The 14,531-nt window shown below is 42.4% G+C and overlaps 1 protein-coding gene across 1 annotated transcript in view; it reads left to right on the top strand.

Annotated features, from left to right (window-relative positions):
* Window positions 1–6,531: 6,531 nt before the first annotated feature.
* Window positions 6,532–14,531, top strand: part of LOC139584256 (transmembrane and coiled-coil domain protein 3-like) — a 50,009-nt gene continuing 42,009 nt past the window's right edge. Inside the window, exon 1 of the mRNA XM_071415883.1 lies at window positions 6,532–6,768. Coding sequence (XP_071271984.1) covers window positions 6,622–6,768 — 147 coding nt within the window. The 5' untranslated portion in view covers window positions 6,532–6,621. The remainder of the gene's footprint in view (window positions 6,769–14,531) is intronic.

Here is a 14,531-nt window from a genome sequence, read left to right as displayed (position 1 = left end):
TAAAAATCGTCTTTCCTCAGTTGCAACACTCATTACTGAGTTCCAAACTGCCTCTGGAAGCAACGTCAGCACAAAAACTGTTTGTCGGAAGATTTGTGAAATTGGTTTCCATGGCCAAGCAGCTGCACACAAGCCTAAGATCACCATGTGCAATGCAAAGCATCGGTTGGAGTGGTGTGAAGCTCGCCGCCATTAGAGACTGGAGCAGTGGAAACGCGTTCTTTGGAGTCATGAATCATGCTTTACCATCTGGCAGTCTGATGGACGAATCTGGGTTTGGCAGATGCCAGGAAAACGCTACCTGCTCGAATGCATAGTGCCAACTGTAAAGTTTGGTTGAGGAGGAATAATCTTGGGCAGTTCTTCATGGTTCTGGCTAGGCCACTTAGTTCCAGTGAAGGGAAATATTAACGCTACAGCATACAATGACATTCTAGACGATTCTGTGCTTCCAACTTTGTGGCACCAGTTTGGGGAAGTCCCTTTCCTGTTTCAGCATGACAATGCCCCCATGCACAAAGCAAGGTCCATACAGAAATGGTTTGTCGAGATCGGTGTGGAAGAATTTGACTGGCATGCACAGAGCCCTGATCTCAACCCCCGTTGAACACCTTTGGGATGAATTGGAACGCCGACTGCGAGCCAGCCTTGACCTCACTAATGCTCTTATGGCTGAATGGAAGCAAGTCCCCACAGCAATGTTCCAACATCTAGTGGAAAGCCTTTCCAGAAGAGTGGAGGATGTTATAGCAGCAAAGGGGGGATCAACTCCATATTAATGCCCATGACTTTGGAATGAGATGTTCGACGAGCAGGTGTCCACATACTTTTGGTAATGTAGTGTACGATGGTGGTTCAACTGGTCTGTATTACATTCAGGGTAAATTAGGAGGCAGAGAAAATTCCGGAGTTCAATACATATGGGCCGGTTTCCCAGATACTGATCAAAGTCTTGGATTCAAAATCAATGGCGATTCTACATTTTAAAGTGCTTTATAGTCCAGGACCATGCTTAATCTGAGTCTGGGAAACCTGACTTTAAGATTTATTGATGGTGACCCCCCCCCCCCCATCTCCAAGATTTTACTCGTATTCAAGAAGTTCGATAACTATTTTATGGAATGCTTGTGTTGCAATTCCATGGTAAAAGAATGATGATGATACTTGGGGTGTGTTTGTAAATTCAATCTGGAGTGCCAAAGTGTGCTCAGAGTGCCCACTGGGTGTTCGTAAATTCAGAGCGTTTCGCTCTGAGCGTTCAGAGCGCACACACTGGACGCTCTGGTCGAGGAGTAGGGTTGGTCCGAGCGTTCTGACCTCACAACGGCAGTCAAGCACCCAAGCTAACTGGCTAACTAGCTAACGTTGGCTAGCTTTCTAGACACAAATGAGAGAACGCCTCACTGACCATTTTACTCTCCCTAGCAGAGCTGGTTAGGCTGTTTTCATGTTATCCAGAGCATTGGTGACTGTAACTGCCGCTGGCAACAATTTAATTACGCTTTTTTTTGCCGACGTTTACTGACATCGGCCATATTCAACGGGTGTCCAGCGTTTGTAAATGTGTCAATTATTCTGCGCTCTGGCACACTCAGACAAGAGTGCTCTGAAATTGGAGTAGATAGCCAGAGTGAATTTACGAACGCACCCTTAATGATGTAACCATTTAGCTGAGATTATGTTTACCCCCAATTCACCCCATCTACAGATCAATATCAGGGCAATTCCATGGTAACAGAATCCACGGTAACAGAATCCACGGTAACAGATTCCACGGTAACAGTTTTTTAACTTTAAAATGTATGTCAAACAAAAACCAATGATTGCAAAGTTAAACAAACCATACAACTCAATGCACAAGGATGAATTTGAACCGTTTCCACAAAATTTTTTGCAAAACCACATTTACTTGAAGAACAGTGCAGAATGACGGTTTGCTCTGTTTTTGCCGTCATTCTGTTCCAAACTTTGCATCTGCACTATTCTTCAAGTACAGTGCATTCGGAAAGTATTCTTCCGTTTCCCACATTTTGTTACGTTACAGCCTTATTATAAAATGTATTCAATCATTTTTTTACCTCATCAATCTACACACAATATCCCATAATGACAAAGCAAAAACAGGTGTTCAGAAATGTTTGTAAATGTATTACAAATACAAAACACACACCTTATTTACATAAGTATTCAGAACCTTTGCTATGGGACTCGAAATTGAGCTCAGGTGCCTCCTGTTTCCATTTATCATCCTTGAGATGTTTCTACAACTTTGTTGGAGTCCACCTGTGGTAAAGTCAATTGATTGGACATGATTTGAAAAGGCACACACCTGTCTATATAAGGTACCACAGTTGATAGTGCATGTCAGAGCAAAAACCAAGCCATGAGGTCTAGGGAATTGTCCGTAGAGCTCCGAGACAGGATTATGTCGAGGCACAGATCTGAGGAAGGTTACCAAAACATTTATGTAGCATTGAAGGTCCCCAAGAACACAGTGTCCTCCATCATTCTTAAATGAAAGAATTTTGTAACCACCAAGACTCTTCCTAGAGGTAGCCAAACTGAACAATTGGGGGAGAAGGGCCTTGGTCAGCGAGGTTACCAAGACGGAAGCCACTCCTTAGTTAAAGCACGACAGCCCGCTTGGAGTTTGCCAAAAGGCACCTAAAGGACTGTCAGACTATGAAAAATAAGATTTTCTGGTCTGATGAAACCAAAATCGAACTCTTTGGCCTGAAGGCCGAGCGTCACGTCTGGAGGAAACCTGGCACCATCCCTACGGTGATGCATGGTTGCCTCTAGTATAATGCTGTGGGGATGTTTTTCAGCTGCAGGGACTGGGAGACTAGTCAGGATTGAGGGAAAGATGAACAGAGCAAAGTACAGAGAAATCCTTGATGAAAACCTGCTGGAGAGTGCTCAGGACCTCAGACTGAGGTGAAGGTTCACCATCCAACAGGACAAGGACCCTAAGCACACAGCCAAGACAACGCAGGAGTGGCTTCAGGACAAGTCTCTGAATGTCCTTGAGTGCCCCAGTCAGAGCCCAGACTTGAACCCAATCGAACATCTCTGGAGAGACCTGAAAATAGCTGTGCAGCGACGCTCCCCATCCAACCTGACAGAGCTTGAGAGGATCTGCAGAGAAGAATGGGAGAAACTCCCCAAATACAGGTGTGTCAAGCTTGTAGCGTCATACCCAAGAAGACTGAGTAAAGGGTCTGAATACTTATGTAAATGTAATATTTCCGTTTATTCAACAACAAAAAATTGCTACATTTTATTATTAAACCCGTTTTTGCTTTGTCATTATGGGGATTGTGTGTAGATTGATGAGGATTTTTTTTAAATGTAGAAAAAGTGAAGGGGTCAGAATACTTTCACTGTACATGTGTTTTTATGCACATTTTCTGTGGATATTCTTAAAAGAATCCTTATGCATAGAGTTGGTTTGTTTAACTTTGCAATCATTGATTTTTGTCTGACGTACATTTTAAAGTGGAAATATCTGAGTCTGCATCATTCTGTTACCATGGAATTTCACTGATATTGATCTGTAGATGAGGTGAATTGGAGGTAAACACATGCTCTCAGCTAAATGGTTACATCAAGTGTCCCATTAGCCTGTCCAACCCATACCCCCACTTGTATTCTGAGAGGCTATAAGCTATAAAGCGAAGAGATCTGTCTATAAGCAGCTTTATATAGGCTATGTATAGCAGCTAAAAAAGAGTCTATAGCGCAAAGGCTATACGCATTTAAATTGTAATAGAATTTGAAAGAAGTGATATTGCTTAATTTCATACAGTTTTAGTAGGTGATACACGACATGAGAATTGCCATTTCTATTGATTGAGCTGCTGGACTGATGTTTGTTTAAATTGGGAAGGTCACTAATCTGCATCAATGTTCTCTCTGTGAGGATCAGAAAAGGGGCAATTATTTACCCACAATGCAGTCTTCCAGAGTCACAGATGCTATTTCTGGTAGATTGGGTCTTCTTGGTGCATAATTTCTATTTGAAATGTTTTGCAGTGGTGGCCACGATTAAAAAAAAATATATATAGGGGAAACGCTATTATTATAGCTCATCTGTTATCCACCACAGATTATTTCCATATCGGTACCTTGAATCTTTTCAATAATGCAAAATGTGTATCTCAAGGTATCTGATAGCTTCTTCTGGTGTTTATTTTCAGTCTAATGTCTAAGGTGGAAGAAGCGTCAGTGAAAGGGATGGCATAGACTTACAGTTAGTCGTATTTGTCGATCAATATTTTATGAGGGGGTAGCAGTGACACACACACACACACACACACACACACACACACACACACACACACACACACACACACACACACACACACACACACACACACACACACACACACACACACACACACACACACACACACACAACCCCTTATACACCCCTGTGTGTGTATGTTACTATGTCCCTGTCTACACACACTGACTGTAGCCCTAATCCCTGCTTTGCTGTAGCCACCTGGTGAACGTGTCCTACTAATGAAACTCATTGGTAAGCACATTAAAACTTGATGACCTAGTGAATACGTTGCTGGCTTGTGTTTGTCAGGTAGCCAGGGATCCAATATCCTCATATCTGATTGTACCGATTCTGCAAGGATCCCGAGTGGTGCAGTGGTCTAAGGCACTGCATCTCAGTGCTAGAGGTGTCGCTACAGTCCCTGGTTCGAATCCAGGCTGTATCACATCCAGCCGTGATTGGGAGTCTAATAGGGCGGCGCACAATTGGCCCAGCGTCGTCCAGGTTTGGCCGCGGTAGGCAGTCATTCTAAATAAGAATATGTTCTTAACTGACTTGCCTAGTTAAATAAATAAAAAAGGTCCCTATCGTATTATCAATCAATTGCCTTTTGGTAGTGGGACTATCTCGTACTGCATTACGCCGTATTCAAAAAGGAATCTCAGAGTAGAAGTGCTGATCTAGGATCAGGTCCTCCCTGTCCATATAATCAGAACTGATCCTATATCAGCACTCCGACTCTTTATGAGTATACGACCTGATCTAGGATCAGGTCCTCCCTGTCCATATAATCAGAACTGATCCTATATCAGGACTCTTTATGAGTATGGGCCCTGTTCTTTGTCTGTGTCCATTCTGGTGACCCATCACTCAAAAAATATGTTTTTGCATGTAACCAAAATGGTACCCTTTTTCCTTTATAGTGCACTACTTTTGACCAGGGCTCTGGTCCCTATTCCTTTTTATAGTGCACTACCAGAGCTCTGGTCCCTATTCCCTTTATAGTGCACTACCAGAGCTCTGTTCCCTATTCCCTTTATAGTGCACTACCAGAGCTCTGGTCCCTATTCCCTTTATAGAGCACTACCAGAGCTCTGGTCCCTATTCCCTTTATAGAGCACTACCAGAGCTCTGGTCCCTATTCCCTTTATAGAGCACTACCAGAGCTCTGGTCCCTATTCCCTTTATAGTGCACTACCAGGGCTCTGGTCCCTATTCCCTTTATAGAGCACTACCAGGGCTCTGGTCAAAAGTAGTGCACTATAAAGGGAATATGGTGTCATTTTAGGCACAACCCAAGCCTCACCAGTAAATCAAGAGAGGAAGGATTACAGCAACAACACGCCTGTGTGGATTACAGATAAGGTATTCTATTCAGGTAGGAAGACTTTCAACACCTTAAAAGCACATTTATATTTTCACAGTTTCACAGTTGGAGAACCACCGAGTTGGGCGGATGAAACTAGTCGTAAACACTAAGCAATCTACATGAATACATGAATGAAAAAGGCTTGTGGGACTTGGCCAAGACTAGAATGGTTGGCCTGTTCCCAATCCCATGGCCTCTGGTCCTGGTAGGGTGGATCTCTATGCGCAAAGAGTAAACACTCAAGGCACTGTCCTTTGTCCTTTTTGTTTCTAGTCCTTAATTGCTTTGAGGGCTAGCTTTGTTTGGTTTGATACTGGCTCCAGGGGGAATGGGTTAGATAAGGTGTGTGTGTGTGTGTGTGTGTGTGTGTGTGTGTGTGTGTGTGTGTGTGTGTGTGTGTGTGTGTGTGTGTGTGTGTGTGTGTGTGTGTGTGTGTGTGTGTGTGTGTGTGCGTGCGTGCGTGCGTGCGTGCGTGCGTGCGAGAAGAGACTACATTTGTCCTTTCAGATTTTATTATGGTGACATCAGTTTCTGTTGTTTAACATGTTTGGAATGATTGGAGTAGTGATAGGATTATGATAGGCTGAGACGTTTGCAAACAGCTTAAGTCACTGTCTCCAGTATGGTGGAGGGTGGAATGATAGCAGGGAAATGTTATAAGGACACGCATGACGCCCAAACTGATATTTCATTTCAGAATTTATTAGGCAAGGGTTTGGTTAAGGTTAGGGTTAAGGTAAAGGTCAGTTGTAGGTTTTGGCTGGTCGGTTTAAGCGTCGGCTGTGTCCTTAACCTCACCCACGGTAAAACGATAGGGTTAACCTCCTCCTCCTGCTCAGCAGACCTTCAACTGGGCGGAGTCTGAGTGCACATTGTTTAGTGTTTTCGGCTTTGGAAGGAGAGAGAGAATGGTCATATCAGTCTGTGTGAAGGGTCGGTCGACAAGGATCGTGTCAGACTACAAATGATGAAACATCGTGAACGGAACACTACACCGACTCAAATTCCTAAACCCAACCGCGAGACCGACTCGATGATTATGGCCACCGCTGACTCAGCAGTGAGAAGTTTATCAGAAGTCGAAAAATACCTTAACAGCCGGAACGAAATGGTAATAACGACTTTTTTCATTATTTCTTCTACTCCACATAGCCTACGCTGCTCAAACATAAGGAGGCATTGTACTGTATCGTCATCATAGTGCAGCGAAAGCATCAATATGCGAACACCTGCTGTGTCCCAGTTTCCGTTCAAATCTGATCAAATCTGATTTTACTCACTGGGTCATTCATTTCTTATGTAGGCTTTTGCGCGCATGAATTGGTCTGCTATCTTAGCGTATTGAGGCTCTAGTATGTAGGCTACATTGTGTACCATTGCTTGTGTTCATTACATTTTAGGGGAAACTCGTCTATTATTTTCAGCCCTGTTCATATTTTTAACAGATTAAAAAAAAGTCAATCATACCATTCAGAATTTCCTAATACATGTTTGGTTGATATTTGAGAAAAAATAAGAAAATTGTATTTAACTGTGATTTTAATTTTTTTAACAGTTTAAAAAAAATAACATAGTAGAATGGTTTTGGTTCAATGCAAATGTGCCCTTCTGGTGTCGAAAGCAATGTTCTGTCCTCTTCTCTTCTCTGTTCCGTTTTCTGTTCTTCTGTTCTGATCTCTTACAATGGTTACTGCTCCAAATGACAGCTGTATAGACATGTTAGGAGTCAGATAAATGTTTTAACATCTGTATAGACATGTTAGGAGTCAGATAAATGTTTTAACAGCTGTATAGACATGTTAGGAGTCAGATAAATGTTTTAACAGCTGTATAGACATGTTAGGAGTCAGATAAATGTTTTAACAGCTGTATAGACATGTTAGGAGTCAGATAAATGTTTTAACAGCTGTATAGACATGTTAGGAGTCAGATAAATGTTTAAACAGCTGTATAGACATGTTAGGAGTCAGATAAATGTTTTAACAGCTGGATAGACATGTTAGGAGTCAGATAAATGTTTTAACAGCTGGAGAGTTTTAGCTCATTCCATGTTATTACAATGTTACAGCTGTACAAGTATTATGAAATCCCCGAGGGGGTAAAGTAAATGTTTTAACAGCTGTATAGACATGTTAGGAGTCAGATAAATGTTTAAACAGCTGTATAGACATGTTAGGAGTCAGATAAATGTTTTAACAGCTGGATAGACATGTTAGGAGTCAGATAAATGTTTTAACAGCTGGAGAGTTTTAGCTCATTCCATGTTATTACAATGTTACAGCTGTACAAGTATTATGAAATCCCCGAGGGTCTTATTGAATAACATGGACTTGTGCACATTATGTAAACGACTTGAGCACTTGGTAATTGTATTGATAGTTTACACCTTATTTCAAGTAGAGGATAAAACAACCTTATGTTTCAAGATGCATTTAATGGTTGTAAATATCAGAGTGGCACAATTAAGGAAGTCATTGTTGAACACTGATCCTAATACTAGGCCATCATGCAAATCTAAAACAAAACCCTCTTATAGGCCACACACACACACACACACACACACACACACACACACACACACACACACACACACACACACACACACACACACACACACACACACACACACACACACACACACTGTTTCCTCCTGCCTGGAGCACGGTGTGTCTCGTGATTGTTTGTGGAGACATTACAAACCAGAAATTCACTCAACTGTTAAAGCGAGAGCAAGTTGTTTCTCTTTCTGCTGTAGCGATCGTGCCTTCAGGGCAAATTACATTTCATGGATTAACTGATTTGTATGACTGTTGACTGACTGTTGACTGACTGGTTATTTCCAGGCTGTTTATCATGTTTGAACCTGAGTGATGTCTTGACCTGGTTGTTAAAAGTGTCAAGTCCAAGTTCCTTTTATTAGATCACTCACTGTCTCACCTCTCCTTCACAATATGAGTAATACATTAACATCCACATGGTTCATCTGGTCACTTTTGACATTTATCACCTCAATTATAGCTACACAGATCCCTCTTCAAGTCAAATGTTATTAGTCACGTGCGCCGAATACAACAGTTGTTGACCTTACTGTTATGAAATTACTTACTTACCTTACCTTACTGAAATGCTTACTTACAAGCCCTTAACCAACAATGTAGTTCAAGAAATAGAGTTGAGAAAATATTTACTAAATAAACTAAGGTAAAAAATAAAATAAAAAGTAACACAATAAAATATCAATAACGAGGCTATAAACATTGGGTACCGGGAACCGAGTGCGGGGGTACAGGTTAGTCGAGGTAATTTGTTCATGTAGGTGAGGGTAAAGTAACCATGCATAGATAATAAACAGCGAGTAGCAGCAGTGGTAAAATAAAGGGGGAGGGGGTGTCAATGTAAATAGTCTGGGTGGCCATTTGATTAATTGTTCAGCAGTCTTATGGCTTGGGGGTAGAAGCTGTTAAGAAGCCTTTTGGACCTAGACATGGCGCTCCGGTACCTCTTGCCATGAGGTAGCAGAGAGAAACGTTTATGACGGGTGACTGGAGTCTTTGAAAAAAAATTGGGCCTAATACCGCCTGGTATTTAGGTCCTGGATGGCAGGAAGCTTGGCCCTAGGGATGTACTGGGCCGTACGCACAACCCTCTGTAGCGGCTTACGGTCGGATACCGAGCATTTGCCATACCAGGCGGTGATGCAACCAGTCAGGATGTAGAACCAGTCTGCTGTAGAACTTTTTGAGGATCTGGGGACCCATGACAAATCTTTTCAGTCACCTGAGGGGGAAAAGATTTTGTTGTGCCCTCTTCATGACTGTCTTGGTGTGTTTGGACCATGATAGTTTGTTGGTGATGTGGACACCAAGGAACTTGAAACTCTTGACCTGCTCCACTACAGCCCCGTCGATGTGAATGGGGCGTGTTTGGCCCTCCTTTTCCTGTATTCCACGATCAGCTCCTTTGTCTTGCTCATGTTGAGTGAGAGGTTGTAGTCCTGGCACCACACTGCCACACTGCCTCCTCCCTATAGGCTGTCTCATCATTGTCGGTGATCAGGCCTACCACTGTTGTGTCGTCAGCAAACTTAATGATGGTGTTGGAGTTTTGCTTGGCCACACTGTCGTGGGTGAACAGGGAGTACAGGAGGAGACTACGAACGCACCCCTGAGGGGCCCCTGTGTTGAGGATCAGCGTGGCAGATGTGTTGTTGCCTACCCTTACCACCTGGGAGCGGCCCGTCAGGAAGTCCAGGATCCAGTTGCAGAGGGAGGTGTTTAGTCCCAGGGTACTTAGCTTAGTGATTAGCTTTGTGGGCACTATGGTGTTGAACGCTGAGCTGTAGTCAGTGAACACCATTCTCACATAGGTGATCCTTTTGTCCAGGGTGGGAAAGGGCGGTGTGGAGAGCGATTGAGATTGCATCATCTGTGGATCTGTCTAACACCAATGTCCTTAATGCATTGCACTGGGCTGCAATCCAACTGTAGGCCTATGCTTGATATACTTTATAGGCAAATGTATCTGCATTGATATACATGTTTTATCCCTTAGCCTACCAAGGTTAATATAGTTTTGTGATTTCATATTTTCAGACATGATTTACAATTTGTTATTTAGTTTAAGTTTGAGCCATTTATGTGTTTTTAGGATGTCACTTCTTGCCACTGGGGGGTCAGTACGACATAAGTTGTTATTTGGGTGTTACATCTTGCCACTGGGGGGTCAGTAAGACATAAGGCGATAGACATACATCTCTGTATCTGTGTCATGATGGCGTCTATGAGAGCATGGGCGGCGCCATTGAGGCGGCCATCGCCGTCTTAAATAGTCAATTTTCTTCTTCACAAGTAAAATGAATTGGCTGATCCCTCCTGATGACCCGGCTGTCACGACTCCAACCGGGTCATCAAGTCATGCCAACCGGGACACCAAGTCATGCCAACCGGGAATCCAAGTCATGCCAACCGGGTCATCAAGTCATGCCAACTGGGACATCAGGAGGGATTAGCCAATGAAGTTGGAAGTCCCGCCCAGTTGACTAAATCAAAATGGCGAAAGTCCTCAAATTGCGAAAGTCCCCCATGCTAACACAGACTTTTGGCCGCTGGAGGACTCCATACAACTCCATGGTCAGGACATAGGTTTGGTTAGGTTTAAATATTAAAACTATCCTAATGTGACTTGGATTTAAAGGATAAGAACTCTTTAAAAAAAAACTTTAGTAGTAGATGTAAGAAGAATCCAGTACCTTTACCTTTATCTGACAGAGAGAGGAAACAACAAATGAAGTTATGTTATGTAAAGTTATGTTTATGTAATATTAAACATGTATCACTGACTAACCCCTTCAAATAGGGTTAATGAAAACACCTGCAACAACGGCAAAAACATAAACAATACAACACTTCTTCACAAATCTCTCGTGTCACAGCCAGCTTGTGTTTGTGCGGGTGGAGTTTCTGTTCAACCAAACACGATTTTCTGGTTTATCTTCAAGAAGACTCTGTGTTCCAGAGAGGCGGTTTCTCAAGTCTGATGACAGGCTGAATATTCTCTCCACAAATGCTTGGGATGCAGGGACAGAAACCAGATCCACTGCCACAGAGAACAGATTAGAGTTAACAGCCATTCTTACCTGCCAGAACTGGAGAGGTGACATACTAAACATTTCCCCTTTTACCTATTCCAGGTATTTCCGCAGCTCACACAGGTCACTTAATGCCCTGCCACGTTGACCCTTCAAATGGACAGTGACCTCAGACACAAGCAAATCAAATTTGATTGGTCACATACACATGTTTAGCAGATGTTATTGCGAGTGTAGCGAAATTCTTGTGCTTCTAGTTCCAACAGTGCAGCAATATCTAACATGGTAATCTAACAATTCCACAACAACTACCTAATACACACAAATCTAAGTAAAGGAATGGAATAAGAATATATATACTACCGTTCAAAAATTTGGGGTCACTTAGAAATGTCCTTGTTTATGAAAGAAAAGCTATTTTTGCTCAGTTGTGCACCGGGCCTCCCACTCCTCTTTCTATTCTGGTTAGAGCCAGTTTGCGCTGTTCTGTGAAGGGAGTAGTACACAGCGCTGTACGAGATCTTTGGTTTCTTGGCAATTTCTCACATGGAATAGCCTTCATTTCTCAGAACAAAAATAGACTGGCGAGTTTCAGAAGAAAGTTCTTTGTTTCTGTCCATTTTGAGCCTGTAATCGAACCCACAAATGCTGATGCACCAGATACTCAACTAGTCTAAAGAAGGACAGTTTTATTGCTTCTTTAATCAGCACTACAGTTTTCACCTGTGCTAACATAATTGCAAAAGGGTTTTCTAATGATCAATTAGCCTTTTAAAATGATAAACTTGGATTAGCTTACACAACGTGCCATTGGAACACAGGAGTGATGGTTGCTGATAATGGGCCTCTGTACGCCTATGTAGATATTTCATTAAAAATCTGCCGTTTCCAGCTGCAATAGTCATTTACAACATTAACAATGTCTACACTGTATTTCTGATCAATTTGATGTTATTTTAATGGACAAAATTTTATGGATAAAAGTCTTTCAAAAACAAGGACATTTCTAAGTGACCTCAAACTTTTGAACGTTAGTGTACATATAAATATATGGATGAGCAATGACAGAGCCGCATAGGCAAGATGCAATAGATGGTAAAAAATACAGTATATACATATGAGATGAGTGATGCAAGATATGTAAACATTATTTAAGTGGCATTATTAAAGTGACTAGTGATCCATTTATTAAAGTGGCCAATGATTTCAAGTCTGTATGTAGGCAGCAGCCTCTCTCTGTTAGTGATGGCTGTTTACCAGTCTGAAGGCCTTGAGATAGAAGCTGTTTTTCAGTCTCTCGGTCCCAACTTTGATGCACCTGTACTGACCTCGCCTTCTGGATGGTAGCGGGGTGAACAGGCAGTGGCTCGGGTGGTTGTTGTCCTTGATGATCTTTTTGGCCTTCCTGTGACATCGGGTGCTGTAGGTGTCCTGGAGGGCAGGTAGTTTGCCCCCGGTCATGCGTTGTGCAGACCGCACCACCCTCAATCTTCTATGCGAGGAAGCTATATTTCTGTGGTTGAGATTCTTGCTGGATTCAACGTGCTGGCATCGTGCTGGTGTCCTTCTGCTACACGACTGTACTCTCTGATTTGCTGAAGTACAAAAGACTGCTTCCCTCATCAGTGGCTCTATCTCTGTGGAGCGAAGTGCCAGAGACACTCTTCGGTCATCAGGCAAGCTGCTGCAGGGATTGGATCGAAGTTTGCTGCCAGAGGATTTAAGTATGCATGCGAAGCACTCATGCAGTGACTTCAGGAGGATCCGTGCCAACTGTTTTGCAGCAGTAGGTGACTGCAAGTGTGCCTCAAGGTTGAGAAGGCATGGCACCACATCAGACAGCGACTGGCTGTCACTTTGAAGTGGGTCGGTGGGGATTGCGAATGGCTCCAGCAACATCACAAGCTGTTCTAGCTTGGCCCAGTCACGCTCCGTGCTCGCCCTCAGATGTCTTCCCTGCTAGCTAGTGATAGCTAGTGTTAGTGATGCACTAGCTAGGCCTATTTGCAGCATCGGCATCTACTGGCAGCATTTACCCGCCAGATTCAGAAGCTCAAGGACCCCATAAAAAACAGCTTGAAACCCCATTAGATTTTCTCCAAAGATTAGAATGAAGAAAAACTCAAACTAAACATAATAATAATTTTTTTTTTTATTGTATTTTTGCAGCCAAAGATAATAGTTTCAGGATTGTTTTAGTTTTTAACTTGTTTAAAAAAAAATTAAGTTCACTAAACAGTTTTTCCAATTTATATTTTTTTAGTTTCAGTTTTTGTTTACTATAATAACCTTGTAGCCTACTTATCTTTCCCGTTCTTGCCAGCCGGACAACTTTTAACCAGGATGCAATACAGCTGAACATTATGAGGCCTATAACTCAAACTGTGGTTGTCACTTTATAATGTACCTTGATAATCCCCCACTGACTAAGAGATCAACATATTAAGACGTCATAACTCAACTAGCGGTTATACTTAATGACACATGATTAAAGTTTCACATTCGTAAGTTGTCTGACTGGTTCTCACTTCTTCTTCGTTACCTCTTTACTTCTTTACTTCCTTACTTCTTTACCCTGCGTTTATGCTTAACTTCCTTCTTTCTGCCGATAATGAATTACCTGTACTTAATCTATGCCAAGTCAGGTTTTCACAAGCCTTTATAACTAGACCTACTCCTATACTATACTACTACAGCTTTAACATTCACAAGCTGTCTGACTGGTGCGTACTTATTCCTTTAAGTTCCTCACACTTCATTCACGTTTACTCCAGCCGCCCAAGCCATAGACTGTTCTCTCTGCTTCCGTGCGTCAAGCAGTACCAGTGCATCAAGTCTGACACCAACAGGCTCCTGAACAGCGTCTATCCCCAAGCCATAAGACTGCTAAATAGCTTTTTAAAAAATGGCTACCCGCTCTATCTGAGTTGAGCCTTGAATTGTATTTATATTTTAGAAATTTGATTTATTCTGTCTTCATGTACACTCACAGGACTCTATATATACACACACACACACACACACACACACACACACACACACACACACACACACACACACACACACACACACACACACACACACACACACACACACACACACACACACACACACACACACACACACACACACACACACACACACACACACACATGCATACACACACATGATACACATGGATTTTGTGTTGTAGATATGTGGTAGTGGAGTATGGGCCTGAGGGCACACACTTAGTGTGTTGGGAATTCTGTAATGAATGTATTTTGATGTTTTTAAAATTGTATAAC

The sequence above is a fragment of the Salvelinus alpinus genome, chromosome 9, assembly GCF_045679555.1.
Source record: "Salvelinus alpinus chromosome 9, SLU_Salpinus.1, whole genome shotgun sequence".
Classification (NCBI taxonomy): Eukaryota; Metazoa; Chordata; class Actinopteri; order Salmoniformes; family Salmonidae; genus Salvelinus; species Salvelinus alpinus.
The sequence above is the reverse complement of the archived record's forward strand: the minus strand, read 5'-3'. Positions and strand labels throughout refer to the sequence as shown.